Here is a 20,090-nt window from a genome sequence, read left to right as displayed (position 1 = left end):
TCTACTAAAAATAAAAAATAAAATAAATAAATAAAATTAGCTGGGGTGTGGTTGCGCACTCTTGTAATCTCAGCTACTTGGGGGGCTGAGGCAGGAGAATCGCTTGAACCCAGGAGGTGGAGGTTGCAGTGAGTTAAGATGGCACCACTGCATTCCAGCCTGGGCAACAGAGTGAGACTCTGTCTCAAAACAATAACAATAAAAAACAGGCTGGGCACGGTCGCTCATGCCTGTAATCCTAGCACTTTGAGAGGCCAAGGCAGGCAGATCACAAGGTCAGGAGTTTGAGACCAGCCTGACCAACATGGTCTCTACTAAAACCCTGTCTCTACTAAAAATACAAAAATTAGCCAGGCATGGTGGTGTGCACCTGTAATCCCAGCTACTCGGGAGGCTGAGGCAGGAGAATCGCTTCAACCTAGGAGGTGGAGGTTGCGGTGAGCCCAGATCGCACCACTGCACTCCAGCCTGGGCAACAGAACAAGACTCCATCTCAAAAAAAATAAAAAGTTCTTTTTATCAGGAAGCCCTTGACTACAGTCATTTCAATAGACCCTTGGCATTTGCAGATTAAACACTTGAGGTTTTGATTATTTAGAGAATGACCACAATGATTTAGATTTTAGGCAGGCTGTCCTTCCATTGGGCCCCTGTGGCAGGGCCATTTGCAGAATTAATTTGTTGTTAATCTCCCTGGGCTCCTTCCTGTCCCTGCTGCCACACACATCTCTAGAAATCCCAGTTTGTGTGTTTCTCACCCCAAGAGAGGTTGTAGAGCAGGAAGGGGCAGAGGTGGAGCAGCAGATAATAAAGTGTCCCCAAAACTAGAAAGAGAAAGCTGCAGGGATCCACTCTCTGCCTCCAGGTGATGGAGAGTCTGTCAGGGAAATGGCTGATGCCCGGGGCACTCAGGAAGGCTAGACTACAGGCCCTGGGGTACCCAGGTAGGCTGGACCCCAGACCCTGGGTCTTACAGCCTTGGCAGAGATCCCATGCACCTCATGTGGCCGGGAGCCAGTGGACCACCTGCCTTCTGTGGACCTTGGAAGCCTGGACTTCAAGGAGCTTGAGCAGTGACCATAACCAGAGTCCCTTCCCCTTCCTCTGTTTTCTAGGAACCACAGGCGTCTTCCAGATTCTTGTGCCACCCTAGAGGGAAGAAGGGATTTTCCAATTGAGGCAAACATTAACTTTCCCAACAGTCTGGCAGAAGGGGAGCTCAGAGGCAGATTCTCTTTCATTTAATGACAATGACATCATGTGATGTTTGTTGCAAAACCAAGTTTGGAGTTGATAAGTCATGCCCTCTATATAAAACTTTTAATCATATTCTTTGAGGCTGGCAAGCAGGAATTGATAGCATAGCTGGTGAGTGAGCCTAACCAGCCACTCAGTGGCCTCATCTTATTGAGTATACTTGCAAGAATTTTTTGTTGTTGTTTGACAGAGTCTCTCTCTGTCGCCCAGGCTGGAGTGCAGCAGTGCAATCTCAGCTCACTGCAACCTCTGCCTCTCGGGTTCAAGCGATTCTCCTGCCTCAGCCTCCCAAGTAGCTGGGATTACAGGCATGTACCACCATACCCAGCTAATTTGTGTATTTTTGGTAGAGACAGGGTTTCACCATATTGGCCAGGCTGGTCTCAAACTCCTGACCTCGTGATCCGCCTGCTTCGGCCTCCCAGAGTGCTGGGATTATGGACATGAGCCACCACGCCTGGCCTGTTTGCAAGAAATTCTTAAGTGCCTATTAAGGGTCTAGATCCTATGCTATGTACAGTGGATACATCAAAGAACCAGACAGACATGGTCCCTGGAGCGTGTGAGGCTTTGCTTAGAGAAGTCAGGTTTTCCGGTCATGACTCTCAAGGGGAAAGTTGCTAGATTGTGAGATGTTTGTAGGAGGCTTCCCTTTCCAGTGTTACAGGTCTACTCAGGAAGCGGATCCAACATCTAGAAGACCCTGTAGTCATTGCAAAAGGTCCTCAAGGGCATGAGGGCATATTCTTTACCAACTTACAGTGCTAAAAGGACACTTTTGTCCTTTTGCGAGGGTCTTTGCAATAGTTTTTTGTTTGTTTGTTTGTTTAGATGGAGTCTCACTCTGTCACCCAGGCTGGAGTGCAGTGGCACAATCTTGGCTCACTGCAACCTCCACCCCCCAGGTTCAAGTGATTCTCCTGCCTCAGCCTCCAGAGTAGCTGGGATTACAGGTGTGCACCACCACGCCCAGCTAATTTTTGTATTTTTAGTAGAGATGGGGTTTTACCATGTTAGCCAGGCTGGTCTTGAACTCCTGACCTTGTGATCCACCCGCCTCGGCCTCCCAAAGTGCTGGGATTATAGGCGTGAACCACTGCGCCTGGCCTTGCATCACCATCTTAAGGTTATGTGACTGTGAAGACCTTAGTCCCCGAGTATACACAGGTAGACATGTGCATAAACACACATGTCCATGCAGTCAGACACATGCACACACGCATGTGCACAGCACACTGGAGAACAAGGATGCCCCCATCCTGCCCTCACAGCAATCTTGTGCCAAGACTAACACAGGTGCTTCTCTCTGTTTTGTGGAGGTGTTGGCATATGGGCTGTGATAGCTGAATCAAAAAGTGAAAATTAAGACAGCATGACTCCACATAGTTGAACACGCCATCTTTGCTTATCAGAGTTTATTCAACAAACAGCAAGCGTCTGTTTATGCTAAGCTCTGCAATTCCATGGCTGTGTGGAAGATGCCAGGCAAGCAGATACCCCAAAGAACTGATACAGACTAAAAGTTCTTCTGCAAAGCCTACCATAAGCCTACTCAGGCCTCAAAGATGGCAGCCCTTCCCACAGTGCTTTGCACACAGCAGGATCATGGCAGTCCCAGTCCAGTCCCTTTTTTCAAGATGGAACCAACTGATCCATGTGGTTGAAACAGACTAATCCAGGCACCCAGGCAAAAGCCTGGGATTTGACTGGGGCAGAACCCAGCCTGGGATTACAGGTATGCACCACCATGCCCAGCTAATTTTTGTATTTTTAGTAGAGACAGAGTTTTGCCATGTTGGCCAGGCTGGTCTCGAACTCCTGACCTCAAGTGATCCGCCTGCCTCAGCCTCCCAAAGTGCTGGGATCACAGACGTGAGCCACTGCAGCTGGCCTGTTTGCAAGAAATTCTTAAGTGCCTATGAAGGGTCTAGATCCTAGGCTAAATACAGGGGATACATCAGAGAACCAGACAGACATGGTCCCTGGAGCATGCGAGGCTTTGCCCAGAGAAGTCAGGTTTTCTAGTCATGCCTGTCGAGGGGGAAGTTTCTCAGCTGGTAGTTGAGGCCACTTGATATGTTGCAGATTCCAGCCCCTGGGCCCTCTCACAGCCAAGGATTGCCAAAGTGGCAGAACCAATGCCAGGTGGAGAAAAAATATTTCATGTGTGTGCCACCTATGTGACAGACAGAGGCAGAACTTGGCCAGGTGAGGTGGGGTGGAGGGGTTGGTGGGGAGTGACAGTTGAAGATGACCACAGTGACCTCTACTTGTAACAAGTGTACCAGACAGAAAAACATGCCCTAGAAAATCTTTAAATTGAAATAATAATAATAATAATAAAAGACAAGGGGTCTAAAAGAAAAATTATATTGACATTTATTAAAATGTATTAGTTAATATTCATAGGATGTTCTGAGACTCTGTAAAAGAACTAGGTTTTTGAAAAGGCATCAGCAGAAGTCAGTAATTGTCCCTGCTCTGTAGTGGAGGACAATGTCCTAGTGGCCAGAAAAGGTGAATTTGCTGGATGTGCAGTCAGAGTTTAATGATAAACTCTGGCAAAGACTTTATGCAACTTGGCCTGGCACGGTGGCTCACGCCTGTAATCCCAGCACTTTGGGAGGCCAAGGCGGGCAGATCACTTGAGGTCAGGAGTTTTGAGACCAGCGTGGCCCACATGGCAAAACCCCATCTCTACTAAAAATACAAAAATTAGCCGGGCGTGGTGGTGCATGCCTGAAATCCCAGCTACTCAGGAGGCTGAGGGGGGAGAATCGTTTGAATCTGGGAGGCGGAGGTTGCAGTGAGCCGAGATGATGCCACTGCACTCCAGCCTGGGTGACAGAGCGAGACTCTATCTCAGAAACACAAAAAAGACTTTATGTAACTTGAAGAAACAGAGCTGGCTTCCCCTCTGGTCTCTGTGCTCTTCCCCTCTGCCTTAGAGATAGCTGGGCCTGGGGAGTTCCAGGCAGAGAGTCGGCAAAGAAAAGAGGAGAAGGTTTATAGTGGAAACTCAATAAACATTTGTTGATGTATTCAACAAATCCAAACCATGAGTTGCCTGTGGTTTAATGTTTATCAAAGATTTGAGACGTTGGTGGATAATTACAGAAGATATTCCTAGACATGTTTATTCTAGATTCTTTAGTTTTCATCTTCATTTTCAGTTGGATCATCACAATATAATTCACCTGAACCACAAGAACTATCATGTGTTTTTTTGTGTGTTTGTTTGTTTTGTTTTTTTGTTTGTTTGTTTTTTTGAGACAGGTCTCATTCTGTCGCCCAGGCTAGAGTTCAGTGGTGTGATCTTGGCTCATTGCAACATCCGCCTCCTGGGTTCGAGCGATTCTCATGCCTCAGCCTCGCAGGTAGCTGGGATCACAGGCTCATGCTACCAGGCCTAGCTAATTTTTGTAATTTTAGCAGAGGCAGGGTTTCACCATGTTGGCCAGGCTGGTCTTGAATTCCTGGCCTCAAGTGATCCACCTGCCTTGGCCTCCCAAAATGCTGAGATTACAGGCATGAGCCACCATGCCCAGCCTATAATGTGATTTAATATTATACCCTTAGTCTTTGCAGATAAAACGACAATGTTCTTCAACCATGACTTTGGGTTTTTTTGGTAAACATTGTCCAATGTGGGGCCAAAGGGATATTACACAGGGTTCTCCAGGACCAGGTTCCTCCTGGATGTGAGTCCCTGCGGAGCACTCAGTCTTCCTTAGCTCAGACAAGGAACGTTATGGAGTCCCACGTGCTTCCCGTTTAACCTCAGCTGCCAGAGGACTCAGAGCCAAATTCTGCCCCCATTAGAGTAATTAACTACGATCTAGTGCCTGTTAGGCTGACTCCCTCTTCCTTTAGATGATATCTCTTCCGTTTGGACTCCTAACTGTTCCATTCTATATTACCTCTCATCTTGTCCACTGCTTCAGATCCTTTGGGGAAAATACCTAACACAAATTTTAAAAAAAATAAAATTAGAGCTTAGAAAATTAACTGATAGAAACAAGTCCAGCTTTTAGATTATATTCATTTAGAAGAATAAGAAGAATATTCCCACAGTCTATGTGACCCTGGGCAAATCTTTGTCTTGACCAAAGACCTAAGGCCCCTTTCTTCATCAATGAAATGAGGGGATTGGACTCTGTTATCTTGAAGGTCCTATTAAGCTTCATTCATTCAGCAAATATTTCTTATGCACCTACTATGTGCAGACACTGTTCTAGGTGCTCAGAATATATCAGTGAAGACAACAGACAAAGATCCCTTCCCTCGTGGAAGTTAGATTCTAGCAGGGGGAGACAAATAAACAATAAATGCAGGAGGTAGATTGTATGATATGTGAGAAGGTGGAGAAGGCTGGAGGAAACAAAGAATCAAGCAAGTTAAGGGAGGGTGTGAAGGGGTGGGGGAGGCAGCAGTGTTTAATAAGGAGGTCTGGGTGAGCCTCATCAAGAAAGTGAAGTTTCACTTTGAGAGGCCAAGGTAGGCGGATCGCTTAAGCTGAGGAGTTCGAAACCAGCCTGGGCAAAATGGCGAAACCCCGTCTCTACAAAAAATACAAAAATTAGCTAGGCATGGTGATGCATGCCTGTAGTGCCAGCTACTATGGAGACTTGGGAGGATCAGTTGAGCCCAGGAGGTGGAGGCTATAGTGAGCCATGATCACGCCACTGCATGCCAGCCTGGGCAACAGAGCAAGACCCTGTTTCAAAAACAAAAAACAAACAAAAAAGAAAGGTTTGAGCTAAGAACTTGCAGGAGACAAGGAAATTAGTCAAGCAGAAGGATATCTGGGAGAATGGCATGCGAGGCAGAGGGGAAAGCTAGGGTCGAGGCCCTCTGGGAAAGAAGCAAGGCCAAGGGGCTGGAGTAGAGGGAGGAAGAGGGGAAGTAGTGGAAGATGAGACTAGCTTGACTACTGATTATGATATAAGAATAGTGGCCAGTTTCCTTTCCAACTTGGGCCCGGCAGAATGGCTCCCGCGAAGAAGGGTGATGAGAAGAAGGGCCATTCTGCCATCAATGAGGTGGTGATCCGAGAATACCCCGTCAACATTCACAACTGCATTCACGGAGTGGGCTTCAAGAAGCATGCCCCTCAGGCACTCAAAGAGCTCTGGAAACTTGCCATAAAGGAGATGGGAACTCCAGATGCACACTTTGACACCAGGCTCAACAAAGCTGTCTGGGCCAAAGGAGTAAGGAATGTCTCATACTGTATCCATGTTCAGTTGTCCAGAAAATGTAATGAAGATAAAGATTTACCAAACAAGCTCTATACTTTGGTTGCCTACGTACCTGTTACCACTTTAAAAAAATCTACAGTCGGTGTGAATGAGAACTAACTGCTAATCATCGAATATACCAAATAAAGTTATTAAATTGTTTTTGGTTGTTTTTTTTTTTTTTTTTTTGAGATGGAATCTTGCTCTGTCGCCCAGGCTGGACCACAGTGGCATGATTTCAGCTCACTGCAACCCCCACCTCCTGGATTCAAGCAATTCTCCTACCTCAGCCTCCCTGGTAGCTGGGACTACAGGCATGCACCACCACGCCCAGCTAATTTTGATATTTTTAGTATAGATGGGGTTTCACTATGTTGGCCAGGCTGGCCTCAAACTCCTGACCTCAAGTGATCTGTCCGCCTTGACCTCCCAAAGCACTGGGATTACAGGCATGAGCCACTGTGGGGGCCAAAATTGTTTAAATATATGTATATATATTTATATTCTATATATAAATTTAATATATTATATATGTATTTAATATATATATTTTATATATTATATACTATATAATTGTATATTATATATTGTATATAACATATATTATATAATATAATATATAATATATTATATATAATATAATATAATATATAATATATTATATATAATATAATATAATATATATTATATATTATATATCATATATTATATAATATATGATATATATTATATATCATATATTATATCATATATGATATATATTATATATCATATATTATATAATATATGATATATATTATATATCATATATTATATAATATATAATATATATTATATATCATATTATATAATATATAATATGTATTATATATCATATTATATATGATATATATTGTATATCATATATTATATATTATATATCATATATTATATATTGCATATTATATATAATATATCATATATTATATATTATATAGTATATAACATATGATATATTATATAGTATATATTATATATTATATAGTATATATTATGTATCATATATTATATACTATATATTATATATGTTATATAATATATTATATGCTGTATGTTATATATAATGTATAATGTATAATATATAGTATATTATATATTATGATATATGATGTATATTTTACATATATCATAATATAATATACTATATATTATAATATCTTATATATAATATAGTATATTATATATTATATATTGTATATAATATATTATATATTGTATATTGTATATTATATATTGTATATAATATATTATATATTGTATATTGTATATTATATATTGTATATAATATATTATATATTGTATATTATATATTATATATTGTATATAATATATTATATATTGTATATTATATATTATATATTGTATATAATATATTATATATTGTATATTATATTATAATATATAATTATATATTGTATATTATATATTGTATATAATATATTATATATTGTATATTATATATATTACCTAAAATATATAATATATAATTATATATATTACCTAAAATATATATAATATATAATTATATATAACCTAAAATATATATAATATATTATATATATTACCTATTATATATAATATATATTACCTATAATATATATAATATATATTACCTATAATATATAATATATATTACCTATAATATATAATATATTACTTATTATATATTATATATTATAATATTATATATAATATATTATAATATATATTATAATATATAATATATATAATATTATAATATATAATATATTATATTATATAATATATGATATATAATATGATATAATATAATATATTATAATATATATTATAATATATAATATATTATAATATATATTATAATATATAATATATTATATATTGTATATCATATATTATATTATAATATATATTATAATATATAATATATTATATATTGTATATCATATATTATATTATAATATATGTATTATATTATATATAATATTATACATGATATACTATATAATATATAATATAATATATATTTAATATATTATATATTATATAATTAATATATTATATATAATATATATTATATAATTAATATATTATATATAATATATATTTAATATATTACATTTAATATATTATATATTATATATATTTAATATATTATATATTATATATTATATATTTAATATATTATATTTAATATATTATATATATTTAATATATTATATTTAATATATTATATATATTTAATATATTATATTTAATATATTATATATATTTAATATATTATATTTAATATATTATATATATTTAATATATTATATTTAATATATTATATATATTTAATATATTATATTTAATATATTATATATTTAATATATTATATTTAATATATTATATATTTAATATATTATATTTAATATATTATATATATTTAATATATTATATTTAATATATTATATATATTTAATATATTATATTTAATATATTATATATTTAATATATTATATTTAATATATTATATATTTAATATATTATATTTAATATATTATATATTTAATATATTATATTTAATATATTATATATATTTAATATATTATATTTAATATATTATATATATTTAATATATTATATTTAATATATTATATATATAATATATTATATTTAATATATTATATACAATATATATTTAATATATTATATACAATATATATTTAATATATATATAATGAATGTATATATAAAATAGTGGCCAGGCATGATGGCTTATGCCTGTAATCCCAGTGCTTTGGGAGGTCGAGGAGCTTTGGGAGGGCAAGATGGGAGGATCCCTTGAGCCTAGGAGTTCGACACCAGCCTGGGGAACATACAGAGATCCTGTCTCTAAAAAAATGTTTTAAATTAGCCAGGCGTAGTGGTGCATGCTTGTGGTCCCAGCTACTCATGAGGCTGAAGCAGGAGGATCAGCTGAGCCTCAGGGGTCAAGGCTGCAGTGAGCCGTGATGGCTCCACTGCACTCCAGCCTGGACAACAGAGTGAGACTTTGTCTCAAGAATAGAAACCGCTAATTGTAAATAGATTATAGTTCTTCGTAGGCTTGTTCTAAATCCCTGCTACTCAAAGCATGGTCTTCAAATCAGCAGCATCACAATCACTTGGTCATTGTTAGAAATGCAGAACCTTGGCCAGGACAATGGCTCATGCCTGTAATAACAGCACTTTGGGAGGCTGGTGGGAGGATCGCTTGAGCGCAGGAGTTTGAGGCTGCCGTCAGCCGTGATCACGCCACAGCACTCCAGCCTGGGTGGCAGAGTGAGACCTTGTCTCAAAAAAAAAAAAGAAAGGTAGACTCTTGGGACCCATTACAGGTCTACCAAACTATAATCCTAATTAGCAAGATCCCCAGGTTATGGAAAAGACACCACGTGCCTTTATAAATATATGGGCACTGCCAACATCATATGCTTTACCAAATAACAGCCTTCGTTGATTGAGACAAAACAAGTTTGCTTGCTTTAAGTCGCCCTTTCACAAGGGTTTTTGAGGACCAGGACCTACCAAGTGCGCCACCTGGTGGCAGCATAGATAAAATTTACATCTCTAGGACCAAGATCACGTGTAGAGTTCAAATAGCATAAAGTAATTACAGTTTTAATACAATTGGCTTGGACTTTTCAAAAATGTCCATGTCAGAAAAGATCAAAATGGTCTGAAAAACTGCTCTAGATTAAAAGAGACCAAAGGGTCTGAACCGCTAAATGCAATCTGTTCAAAAAGCTATTCAAGGGCGGGCACGGTGGCTCATGTCTGTAATCCCAGCACTTCGGGCGGCCAAGGTGGGTGCATCACCTGAGGTCAGGAGTTCGAGACCAGCCTGGCCAACATGGTGAAACCCCATCTCTACCAAAAATACAAAAATTAGCCGGACATGGTGACAGGTACCTGTAATCACAGCTACTCGGGAGGCTGAGGCAGGAGAAGCTCTTGAACCTGGGAGGCAGAGGTTGCAATGAGCCAAGATCTTGCCACTGCACTCCAGCCTGGGTGACAGAGCGAGACTCTGTCTCAAAGAAAAAAAAAAAAAGGCCAGGCGCAGTGGCTCACACCTGTAATCCCAGCACTTTGGGAGGCCAAGGTGGGTGGATCACCTGAGGTCAGGAGTTTGAGACCAGTCTGACCAACATGATGAAACCCCGTCTCTACTAAAAGTACAAAAATTAGCCAGGCATGGTGACAGGCACCAGCAATCCCAGCTACTCAGGAGGCTAAGGCAGGAGAATTCCTTGAAACCAGGAGGCAGAGATTGCAGTGAGCCAAGATCGCACCACTGCACTCTAGCCTGGGCGACAGAGCGAGATTCCATCTCAAAAAAAAAAAAAGCTAGTCAAGTACATAATTGGGCCAATTGGGAAAATTGAATATGGAATATATATCATAGTATTAATGTTAAATTTATTTATTTCTTTTTTTTTTCAAACAGTGTCTTGCTCTGTCACCCAGGCTGGAGTGCAGTGGCATGATCATAGCTCACTGCAGCCTCAACCTCCTGGGCTCAAGCAATCTTTCCGCCTCAGCCTCCGAGTAGGTGGGACCACAGGTGTGCATCACCATGTCTGGCTAATTTTTTGTAAGTTTTGTAGAGACGAAATTTCGCCATATTGCGCAGGCTGGTCTCAAACTCCTGGGTTCAAGTGATCCACCTGCCTCAGCCTCCCAAAGTGCTGGGATTACAGGCATGAGCCACTGGGCTTAGCCTAATGTTAAATTTCTCAAGCATGATAATATACTGTGATTATATAGAATGTCCTCCTTCTTAGGGGATACATGGTGAAGTAATATTAGAAATATGATGCTTGCAACTAACTTTCAAAATATTTAGCAAACATTGAAATTTTTTTTTTTTTTTTTTTTTTTGAGAGGAAGTCTCACTCTGTCGCCCAGGCTGGAGTGCAGTGGTGTGTTCTCGGCTCACTGCAACCTCCGCCTCCTGGGTTCAAGCAATTCTCCTGCCTCAGCCTCCCGAGTAGCTGGGATTACAGGTGCACACCACCACGCCTGGCTTAATTTGTATTTTTAGTAGAGACGGGGTTTCACTGTGTTGGTCAAGCTGGTCTTGAACTCCTACCTCAAGTGATCCACCTGCCTCGGCCTCCCAAAGTGCTGGGTTTATAGGCATGAGCCATCGTGGCTGGCCAGAGTAATTTTTTTGAGACAGGATCTCACTCTGTTGCCCAGGCTGGAGCACAGTGGTGAGATCTTGGCTCACTGCAATTTCAACCTCCCTGGCTCAAGTGATCCTCCCACCTCAGCCTCCTGAGTAGCAGGACCACAGGCACATACTACCATGCCTGGCTACTTTTTGTATTTTTTATAGAGATGGGGTTTTGCCCAGGCTGCCCAGGCTGGTCTCGAACTCCTGGCCTCAAGTGATCTGCCTACCTCGGGCTCCCAAAGTGTTGGAATTATAGCCATGAGCCACCACACCCGGCCAAAAATTAAAATAATTTTAAAAAAATGTTTGTGTGTGTGTGTGTGTGTGTGTGTGTGTGTATACAAACACAGAGGGGGAGAGATAAAGCAAATGGGCAAAATGCTAGCAACAAATGAATCTAGGTAAAGGATATACAAGTGTTCATTGTACTGTTTCTTGTAACTTTTCTGAAAGCTTGAAATTTTCAAAATTAAAAAAAGGAGGCGGGCACAGTGGCTCACGCCTGTGATCCCAACACTTTGGGAGGCTGAGGCGGGCGGATTACCTAAGGTCAGGAGTTGGAGACCAGCCTGGCCAACATGGTGAAACCCCATCTCTACTAAAAATACAAAAATTAGCAGAGTGTGGTGGTGGGCACCTGTAATCCCAGCTACTTGAGAGGCTGAGGCATGAGAATCGCTTGAACCCAGGAGGCAGAGGTTCAAGTGAGCCGAGATCATGCCACTGCACTCCAGCCTGGGCGACAGAGCAAGACTCAGTCTCAAAAAAAAAAGAAGGGAATATCACTTTTGGATACACTTTAAGTTGCAAGGAACTACTTAAGCAGGAGCCCTAGGATGTGTGGATCAGGCAGCAACAGCTGAAGTAAACTTGAATCCCAACTCAACGCTTATCTCTGTTTCTCTGGCTTATTGTTCTTGAGAGGTTAAAGATCAAACCTGTGAGTAGATAGAAAACTGAAGAGATGACGTCCTACCTCTATGGGCTGTGGAAGGAATGGAGGTGGGAAATCAGACACCTGTTTAAAAAAAGAAAGGGCCAGGTGTGCTGGCATTTGCCTATAATCCCAGATGCTTGGGAGGTTGAGGCTGAGGCAGGACAATCACTGAGCCCAGGAGTTCAAGACCTTGTCTCAAAAAAAAGATAATTCTTTTCTTTTTTTTTTTTGAGAAGGAGTCTCGCACTGTCACACAGGCTGGAGTGCAGTGGCACGATTTCGGCTCACTGCAACCTCCAACCCCTGGGGTTCAAATGGTTCCCCTGCCTCAGCCTCTCAAGTAGCTAGGATTATAGGCTTGAGCCACCAAGCCTGGCTAATTTTTGTATTTTTAGTAGAGACGAGGTTTCACCATGTTGGCCAGGCTGGTCTCAAACTCCCGACTTCAGGTGATTCACCCGCCTCGGCCTCCCAAAGTGCTGGGATTACAGGCGTGAGCTACCGTGCCCAGCAAAAGATTTTTTTTTTTTAAGAAAAAAAAAAAAAGGTGGCTTACACCTGTAATCCCAGCACTTTGAGAGGCTGAGGTGGGTGGATTGCTTGAGCTCAGGAGTTTGAGACTAGCCTGGGCAACATGGCAAAACTTTGTCTCTATGAAAAATACAAAAATTAGCTGGGTATGGTGGTAGGTGCCTGTGGTCCCAGCTGCTTGGGAGGCTGAGGTGGGAGGATCACTTGAGCCTGGGAGATGGAGGTTGCAGTGAGCCAAGATCGTGTCACTGCACTCCAACCTCGGTGACAGAGTGAGACCCTGTCTCAAAAAAAAAAAACAAAAAACAAAAAACTATCATCATGAAATGTCAAGATCTATCAGTGAATGGAGCTCATTGCAAGTTAGGACTTTCTCAGTCACTCAACATCCATTACTGAGCACACTATGGAAGGACAAAGCGTTGGTGGGTTGAAAGGGAAAGTCTGAGTAGAAGAGTTGAGGGCACTCAGCTGGAGGTAGACTGAGTCAGACAGAAGCATTTCCACTCTGCGTGCTGCTGCACGATTGTGTGTTGACCTCCTTACTCTGAGGGTGGGAGGGTGATGGTCTTTGTTAAGGAAGGGCAGGGAAAGCCGAGGCTCACAGCCCCCTTGGCCTCCTCACCAGGGCAGGCTTAGCCCCTCACAAAGTCTCCAGGACCAGCATCCTGGCCTGACGGGCCCCTGTGTACAAGCCCAGGAGAATTTCCCATTCTTTAAGTTGGTGGTGAGGGTGACTCCAGGGAAGGGACCCTGTCTGGCTGAAAGCTTCCCAGCAGAGCCTGAAGAATCTCTTCAGCTCCTTCCCATATGGTCAGACCTCTCACCCAGACAGTTGCCATCTCTGGCTCTTCATACTGGCAGTACCCAGTGAGAAAATAACAGAGCTTGGCCCGGCTTAGTGGCTCACGTCTGTAATCTCAGCACTTTGGGAGGCCGAGGCAGGTGGAACGCTTGAGGCCAGGAGTTCAAGACCAGCCTGGCCAACATGGTGAAACCCCGTCTCTACTAAAATTACAAAAATTAGTTGAGCGTGGTGGTGCACGCCTATAATTCCAGCAACTCAGAAGGCTGAAGCACAAGAATAGCTTGAACCCAGGAGGCAGAGATTGTAACAAGCTAAGATTGTGCCACTGCACTCCAGCCTGGGCGACACAGCGAGACTCTGTCTCAAAAAAAAAGACAGAAAATAACAGAGCATTAGGAATAAGATGAAGATGTAACCTCGGGCCTTAGCGTCACCCTGGAATCCTACAGGGGTAGATCTTGCCTTAGTGCAAATGGTTTAGGGAGCCCTTTGATCTTCTCTCTGCCGTTCCTATTCCAGCCAATCAGCTTCTTTTCTTTTCTCTCTGTTAACCATTAACTCAACATTGCTCTGCCTGACCCCCAGCTCCACCTATTACTTCTGAGCTGATAACCAAGTCAGAGAATAAAATATCATCTTATATTTATATCTTGCTTTACAATTGACTGAGCTCTTTCTGATAATGTTCTCAATAAGCCTCATTCTGTCATGTGAAGAAGGTATAATCTCATTTTAGAGCAGGGAAAATAAAGTTCAGAGAGGTCAAGCAACTTGCCCATGATCACACAGCTGGTTGACAGAGCTTTCAAACTAGCCCACTTCCCCCTGCTATCCAACAACTTAGAGCAGAGGTTTACAAATTGTAGCTACATATTAGAATCACCTGGAGATCTTTAAAAAGCTGATGCCTGAGTCCCATCCTCAAACATTCTCATTTAATTGGTCTGGGGTGAATTTGGACACTGGGAGTTTGTTAAAGCTGCCCAGGTGATTCTAATCTTTAGCCAGGGCTAAGAACCACTACTAAGCATGGCCTCTCTAAGACTGTCCAGACCTTTCATGGGAAACTCTTTAATACCAAAGCTCTTCAGGAATCAAAGGAATGTTGAATGGTGAGTTTCCGTGTGTGTGTGTGTGTGTGTGTGTGTGTGTGTGTGTGTGTGTGTGTGGTGTGTGTGTGTTTCCTTTCCTTTTTTTTTTTTTTTAGATGGAGTTTCACTATTGTTGCCCAGGCTGGAGTGCAACGGCATGGTCTCAGCTCACTGCAATCTCCACCTCTCGGGTTCAAGCTGTTCTCCTGCCTCAGCCTCCTGAGTAGCTGGAATTACAGGTGCCCACCACCACGGCCGGCTAATTTTTTGTATTTTTAGTAGTGACGGGGGTTTCACCATGTTGGCCAGGCTGGTCTCAAGCTCCTAACCTCAGGTGATCCACCCGCCTTGGCTTCCCAAAGTGGTGGGATTACAGGTGTGAGCCACTGTGCCCAGCCTCAGTCTTTTTTCTATTTATTTATCTACCCTGGCTATGTGTGTTCCATGAAGGCAGGGGCTCTGTGTGGCTTGCCTTTTTATCCACAGTATGTGGCATGTAGTAGGTCCTCACTGAATATTGATTGAACAAATTATTTCCTTTTACATAAACAGGATTGTTTTGTACAGGGATATTTTTCCTCCGCCTGCTATTCTCATTTAACAGCAGATATTTACTTATTGTCTATACAGGTCTGTCTGACTGTTTTGGGTTTTTTGCCTCATTATTTTTAACTGCCTGGTATCCCACAGTATGGAAGGACCCTCATTTATTTAACCAGTTGCCTGTTAATAGGTTTTTGTTTGTTTGTTTGTTTTCTAACAGTAGGGAAAGTCCTTGCAAATAGCATTATGCACATGTCTAAGTATTCTCTAGGATCAATTTCCAGAACGGTAGCTGTGGGTCAGAAGATGAGCATATTGAACATTTGAATGAACATTGTCCTCCTTTGGACTTGGTCATGGCGCTCTTCCCTCCTGGAAACTTCTCTTTCCCAGCTACACTGTAGATCCTGGAGCACAGGGGAGGGAATAATGGCCTTTGCCATTCTGTTTTTTTTTTTTTTTTTTTTTTTTTAGACGGAGTCTTGCTCTGTCACCCAGGCTGGAGTGCAGTGGCACGATCTCAGCTCACTGCAAGCTCTGCCTCCCGGGTTCACACCATTCTTCTGCCTCAGCCTCCTGAGTAGATGGGACTACAGGCACCCGCCACCATGCCTGGCTAATTTTTTGTATTTTTAGTAGAACCGGGGTTTCACCATGTTAGCCAGGATGGTCTCGATCTCCTGACCTCATGATCCGCCCGCTTCGGCCTCCCAAAGTGCTGGGATTACAGGCATGAGCCACCGTGCCTGGCGGCCTTTTCCATTCTAAGGCAGGAATGAGCTGTCCAGGCAAACTTCAAGAAACTCTGCCGGGGTGCCCTTGCTTGCCAGAGATGGATGGAGGAGGAAAGGGTGAAAACGTGAAATATGACAGCTAAGAACATTGAGCTTTGGGCAACATTCTGCGCGGTGGGCGGCCAGTCCCCTGCCCACACTGTAGGTGTAAGTATCTAGGGTGAGATGCTGTCAGCTGAGAGGACCTGCCCGTTAGCTGAGTGTCTGGGGAGAACGAAACGCACAGGCTTCATCCTTCACACATAGAGAGAGCAAAGCTTTTCTAGGAAAATGAAGTGATGGGTGTTTACAGCGTTGGCAAAATTACCAACCATGCATTGCAATTCTCAGTCTCTGCAAAAAGAAAATAATGAGCCTGTGTGTTCCTAGGATGATTAAACAGTAATTAGGCTTCAAAAGCTTGCTAAATGCCTCTCTTTAAAAACCACCCAGCTAGGCAATTTTTCTTTCACATTTAATAGCAACTATTCCCGTATTCTTTCTTGTCAAAAGTGGCCATAATTGTGGGGGTTTGATGAGACAAGCAGCCTCGGAGGCTCCGGTGGGAGAGGGAAGTGGCTCAGTCTTTCTGCAGAGTAATTGATGATTTGTCCCGGGAGCCTTAAAAACCTGCCTGCCCTTTGGCTCAGTAACTCCACTTCTAGGAATCTATTCTAAGGCAATAAATAGACCCAGAGACAAACAGTTATGTACAAAGATATTTATCACAACTTTGTTTGTAGTACAAAAATATTTGAATCACCAGACCCTTAATGATGGATGATGTTGTACTAAAAGTAAGTGCTAGGTACAAGGATGGATGAGTTTTAGAATCAGCTGGTTTTTATTAGACACATGTATGCACACATGTATACACACAGGTATGTACACACAGACACACACACACACATACACACAGAGACAGCAGCTGTGTGGCCCAGGCGCAGTGTGAGCATCTCTATTTTTAACAAGCTCACCCAGGTAATTCTTTTTCTCTTTTTTTTTTTTTTTTTTGAGACAAGGTCTCATTCTGTCACCCAGGCTGGAGTGCAGTGGCATGATCTTAGCTGACTGCAACCTCTGCCTCCTGGGTTCAAGTGATTATCATGCCTCAGCCTCCTGAGTAGCTGGGATTACAGGCATGCACCACCACACCCGGCTAATTTTTGTGTTTTTTAGTACAGACTGGGTTTTGCCATGTTGCCCAGGCTGGTCTTGAACTCCTGGCTTCAAGTGATCCTCCTGGCTCGGCCTCCTGAAGTGCTGGGATTACAGGCACGTAACACGGCGCCTGGCCAGTTCTTATGTTAACACCAGGTGGAAAATCATTTGCCTGATCTCTCCAGGATTATGGATTTTTCTTCTTATTTTTTTAACATCCCACAATGGGCATGAATTACTTTTTTTTTTCTTTTTTAGAGACAGGGTCTCCCTCTGTCACCCAGGCTGGAGTGCAATGGCATAGCACTCCAGCCTGGGAGCTCATAGCTCACTGCAGCCTCAAACTCTTGGGCTCAAGTGATCCTCCTGCCTCAGCCTCCTGAGTAGCTGGGACTATAGACATGCACCACCACACCTGGCTAATTTAATTTTTTTTATATAGAGACGAGGTCTCACTATGTTACCCAGGCTAATCTCAAATTCCTGGCCTCAAGTGATGGTCTGGCCTCAGACTCCCAAAGTGCTGGGATTATAGGCACAAGCCAATGCACCTGTCATGAATTATAGACAAATATATATATATATATATATAAAGAAAATACACTAAAATACAATAGGAAGTTGAGCTGGCAAATATCTGTTGCATATCATGCCCCTGTGCTTGGTGTCGAAGATTCGGAAATAAAGAAGACAGTCTGCCCTTTAAGAAGTTCATGGTCAGCCAGGCGTGGTGGCTCATGCCTGTAATCCCAGTACTTTGGGAGGCCGAGGTGGGCGGATCACCTGAGGTGAGGAGTTCGAGACCAGCCTGGCCAACATGGCAAAACCCCATCTCTATTAAAAATGCAAGAAATTAGCTGGGCGTGGTGGCGTGCACCTGTAATCCCAGCTACTTGGGAGGCTGAGGCAGGGAGAATTGCTTGAACCCCGGTGTTGGAGGTTGCAGTGAACTGAAAGCTGAGATTGTGCCATTGCACTCCAGCCTGGGCAACAGAGCGAGACTCTGTCTCAAAAAAAAAAAAAAAAGAAGTTCATGGTCTACAATAGAAGACAGCCACATAAAAATAAATATTATTCAAGCCAGACGTGGTGGCTCACGCCTGTAATCCCAGCACTTTGGGAGGCCAAGGCAGGTGGATCACGAGGCAGGTGGATCACGAGGAGATCGAGACCATCCTAGCTAACACGGTGAAACCCCATTTCTACTAAAAATAGAAAAAATTAGCCGGGCGTGGTGGCGGGCGCCTGTAGTCCCAGCTACTCGGGAGGCTGAGGCAGGAGAATGGCGTGAACCTGGGAGGCGGAGCTTGCAGTGAGCCGAGATCGCGCCACTGCACTCCAACCTGGGTGACAGAGCAAGACTCTGTCTCAAAAACAAAACAAAACTAAACTAAATAAATAAATAATATTGTTCAATATACACAGAGAGACAAGCTGTACTAAAAGTAAGTGCTAGGTACAAAGATGGTGCAATCTTAGGGGAGGTGATTAGCTCTGGTTAGAAGGCTTGTGAAAATGCAGGCCGGGTGCAGTGGCCCACATCTGTAATCCCAGCACTTTGGGAGGCCAAGGCAGGAGGATCACTTGAGGCCAAGAGTTCAAGACCAGCCTGGCCAACATGGTGAAACCCCATCACTACTATAATTACAAAAAAAAAAAAAAATTAGCCAGGCGTGGTGGAGTGCGTCTGTAGTCCCAGCTACTTGGGAGGCTGAAGAATTAAAATCACTTCAATCTGGGAGGTGGAGGTTGCAGTGAGCTGAGATTGTGCCACTGCACTCAAGCCTGGGCGACAGAGCAAGATTCCATCTCAAAAAAAAGGCTTGGGAAAATGCTTCTGAGCAAGGGACATTCCAGCTAGCACATTCCTGAAAACACATAGAGGAGGGAGGGCAGAAACAGAATGCCAGGCAGAGGAAGACCCTCATGGAGGCATGAACGCCCTCTCTGGCTGGAGGAATTGTGAGCAGTGAGCTATGGCCAGAACAGAAGTTTGACCCAGGGCACAAGAGAAGGTGAAACCAAAGAAGCTGCACAGGGGCCTGTGAACCAACTGAGCCAAGGGCCTGCAACTTGAGCCAGAAGCTCAGCAGTTCCCAGACTGTGTGCCGAGGAACACCAGTCCTTCAGACTGACAGATGCTCTGTGCAAAAGGCTTCCATGGCAAAGTGCCCTTGGAAAACTCTGGGTTAAAGGGTTTTGGTTTTGTTCTTTAATTGCAGATGCATCAAAGCCTTTACTATACTAATATGCCAGGAATTCTCCAACAGGGGGCAACACAGAGAGCTAGTCCCAAATGGATTTAACCACAGGCCTCCCATACCCACCACCACACACTTTGTTGTTCAAGGAAAATTTATGGCCAGGTACAGTGGCTAATGCCTGTAATCCCAGCACTTTGAGAGACTCAGGCAGGAGGATCACTTTAGCCCGAGAGTTTGAGACCAGCCTAGGCAACAAGCAAAACTCCATCTCTATAAAAAATAAAAATAAATTAGTCGGGTGTGGTGGTGCACTCCTGTAGT

General features: G+C 42.0%; 1 protein-coding gene and 1 long non-coding RNA gene across 2 annotated transcripts in view; one reads left to right on the top strand and one right to left on the bottom strand.

Annotated features, from left to right (window-relative positions):
- Window positions 1-1,097: 1,097 nt before the first annotated feature.
- Window positions 1,098-20,090, bottom strand: part of LOC134738658 (uncharacterized) — a 30,093-nt gene continuing 11,100 nt past the window's right edge. The window contains exons 2-3 of the long non-coding RNA XR_010124576.1: window positions 5,178-5,219; window positions 1,098-1,149 (exon numbers count right to left, since the gene is read on the bottom strand). This is a non-coding gene — a long non-coding RNA (uncharacterized LOC134738658). The remainder of the gene's footprint in view (window positions 1,150-5,177; window positions 5,220-20,090) is intronic.
- Window positions 6,228-6,617, top strand: LOC129017963 (large ribosomal subunit protein eL31-like). The gene has a single exon (XM_054459018.2). The coding sequence runs from the start codon at window positions 6,246-6,248 to the stop codon at window positions 6,615-6,617; it is 372 nt and encodes a 123-aa protein (XP_054314993.2). The 5' UTR covers window positions 6,228-6,245.

This window comes from Pongo pygmaeus, chromosome 19 (assembly GCF_028885625.2).
Source record: "Pongo pygmaeus isolate AG05252 chromosome 19, NHGRI_mPonPyg2-v2.0_pri, whole genome shotgun sequence".
NCBI classification, from domain to species: domain Eukaryota; kingdom Metazoa; phylum Chordata; class Mammalia; order Primates; family Hominidae; genus Pongo; species Pongo pygmaeus.
Note: the sequence above shows the minus strand (reverse complement) of the source record. Positions and strands in the feature narration are given on the sequence as shown.